Raw genomic sequence first — 2323 nt, 5'->3', positions numbered from 1 at the left:
CCCCCCTTCACAGCGCCTTGAGTATTATGTACATTGCCTGACATTCTGTGCTACCCACAATAGTTACAGTGAGACCTACAGACCCTTTCACATCTATTTAAGTCCAGGCATTGGTGACGTTACATAACACTCGAGCCCTGATGAAGTGTGGGCACCCCCGAAGCAACTCCTTGTAACATCCGGGGACACGTTGTCACTAACGTTCGGAAGTCCTTTTCCTTTCTTTTAAGTTTTTATGAACTCTTGCAGCCAGATGGACTCCGTTTACCACAAAGTGTAGCCTCGTGTTACACAGTTTTCTTATGTGCAACCTCCCACTCTAGCTCCAGTGTATGGGTCAGACCCCACAGAGGGTGTTTTGTTGGAAGCAATATCCATCTTATGTCTGTACCGCATCTTCTTCCTCCATAGAGCATCAAAGGCTGCTGGTGTTGGAGCTGCAGAAGACGTCGGGCGCCCAGAGGACTCGCCTGCTGAAGAGTTTCCCTTTAAGTCTCAATGTGAAAAGGCAGTTGAGGTAATGAGCCCTCCGTACCGGAGACGTTGGCGCGCCATGTGAAGCAGCACCCGGTGGGGGTTTCATGTTTCCGAAATCTGATTTTTGATTGGTTACCGTTCCCTTTCCTGATATCCCAAAGCACCAGACATTCTGTGTAGGCTGTGTATGATCAACGACTGTTGAGTTCAAATCTCAGCCGCATAGACGGTCCATTGTTTGTAGTCAGTCAGTCCTGACTGGTAGACTTGTATTGGGGAAGGGGAGCAGCGCAGCACTGCAAAGCTTGAAGCTAAGCCCACCAGACCGTTCATTCCAACAAAAAAATTCCCATCAGATTGGAGTGATGTCATCCCTTAAATGTGCCCCTCAACCAACCTTGAGTGGCAGCTACCTGCCTCAATACTTACCCTCAGCCCCTCTTTCGAGTTCACTGTGAGGTCCTGCCCCCCTCCACCTAAGCCCCAGCGGTATGTGCAGCTCGGCCCATTAATTACCATGGCCGGTCCGCTCATGGTGGCTCCCAGTCATCTACAGGAGTATGGCTGCCACCACAGGAATGTACGGGCAGGACAGCAGGAGCTGGATGTGGCCGGGACTTCTTTTTGCAAAGCTTAGCCATGCCAGACAGGGGTCCTCTGGAGGGGAGGCTGAGGGTAAGTATTTTGGTAGGTCGCTGCCACTCGGGTAAGGAGGGGGTCACAAAGGGCCACATCACTTATTCAGGTCGGCTTTGAACACTTTTCTGCTTTGCCTGAAGTTCTCCCCGCCAACATCTGCAATGGAGGTTCCACTTCTGGAGTCCTCGAGTCATCAGGTTCTCATCTGTGATGTCATTGTGTGTGCGGCGGCGGCTTGCTCCTAAATCCATCAGCTGTTCAATGTATTTGGGTTTTTATTTCAGGTACTTGACCTTAGACGACAGTTTCATTCGGAAGAGGAGCAGTGCCAGCCCTTGCTGCAGCAGCGTCGCAGACGGCATCGGCATGGTGAGATTGCAGTGTGGGTTCCGGCGGCAACGCAAATGAACCTCGCGGCACGCAGCCATTGGGGGCGCAGAGCTCCGTGCAGTTTGCTGTGAGTGAGAGGGGGAGCATGGCGGAAACCGGCTGCGGGTGGGATCGTTGGATGCGCAGTAATCAGACAAATCGATTTAAGTCTTTGGAATCTCGCCAATAGGAATGAGGTTCAGGTTTGCCGCCATCTTGGGTTCATGGCGAATCCTTTGGGGTTCCCGAATCGCGACCTTTCGGCCAAAACGTTTGCCGGTTCTGAGAAATGGGTCACAACCTATAACGGAGCGAGGTCCAGGTCAGCTGAGTCACAGCCAATTATTTGAGGGACTGGATAACTCCACCCCCTTCTATTAAAGGATGGGCTGACGGCTGTATAAATGAGAGGCTCTGGGCTCTCCGGTTCTCGGTGTCCAGTATTGGCGATGGCGGTCTCATTTATAAAGCTAAATCTCTTCGGCGCGGTTGTTCCCATACAACATAAGAACCCCCAAACTGGAGGGGAGGCCTTGTGAAAGTCAGGGGCAGCAGTGGGCGTTTGTTTGTTGTGCATCCCCATTGATTTCGGGAAAAGGGGCTCATGTAGCAAAATCTGCTACATGCGTTCCGTGTTTTTTCGAGCACGCTTTAATGCGCGCGAACATACTGGACAGTAACATTTTTATGGCCGCATTTGGAGTGCACGTTGACGCGTTTGGTGAATGTGCGTCAAACGCGCATTTTTGTTCTGTTTGCCGCATGTTCATGGAACAGGAGGGTGCCGACGGGGAAGTTTTGGGGGGATATAGAAGATTATTGGTGGTTACCCCTTTTT

General features: G+C 51.5%; 1 protein-coding gene across 1 annotated transcript in view; it reads left to right on the top strand.

Annotated features, from left to right (window-relative positions):
• Positions 1-2323, top strand: part of TMC6 (transmembrane channel like 6) — a 55470-nt gene that overhangs the window by 13910 nt on the left and 39237 nt on the right. Inside the window, exons 6-7 of the mRNA XM_018572833.1 lie at positions 412-517; positions 1401-1485. Of these exons, the coding sequence (XP_018428335.1) occupies positions 412-517; positions 1401-1485 (191 nt within the window). The remainder of the gene's footprint in view (positions 1-411; positions 518-1400; positions 1486-2323) is intronic.

The sequence above is a fragment of the Nanorana parkeri genome, unplaced genomic scaffold (assembly GCF_000935625.1).
Source record: "Nanorana parkeri isolate BGI_ZX_2015 unplaced genomic scaffold, ASM93562v1 scaffold2145, whole genome shotgun sequence".
NCBI lineage: Eukaryota > Metazoa > Chordata > Amphibia > Anura > Dicroglossidae > Nanorana > Nanorana parkeri.
Note: the sequence above shows the minus strand (reverse complement) of the source record. Positions and strands in the feature narration are given on the sequence as shown.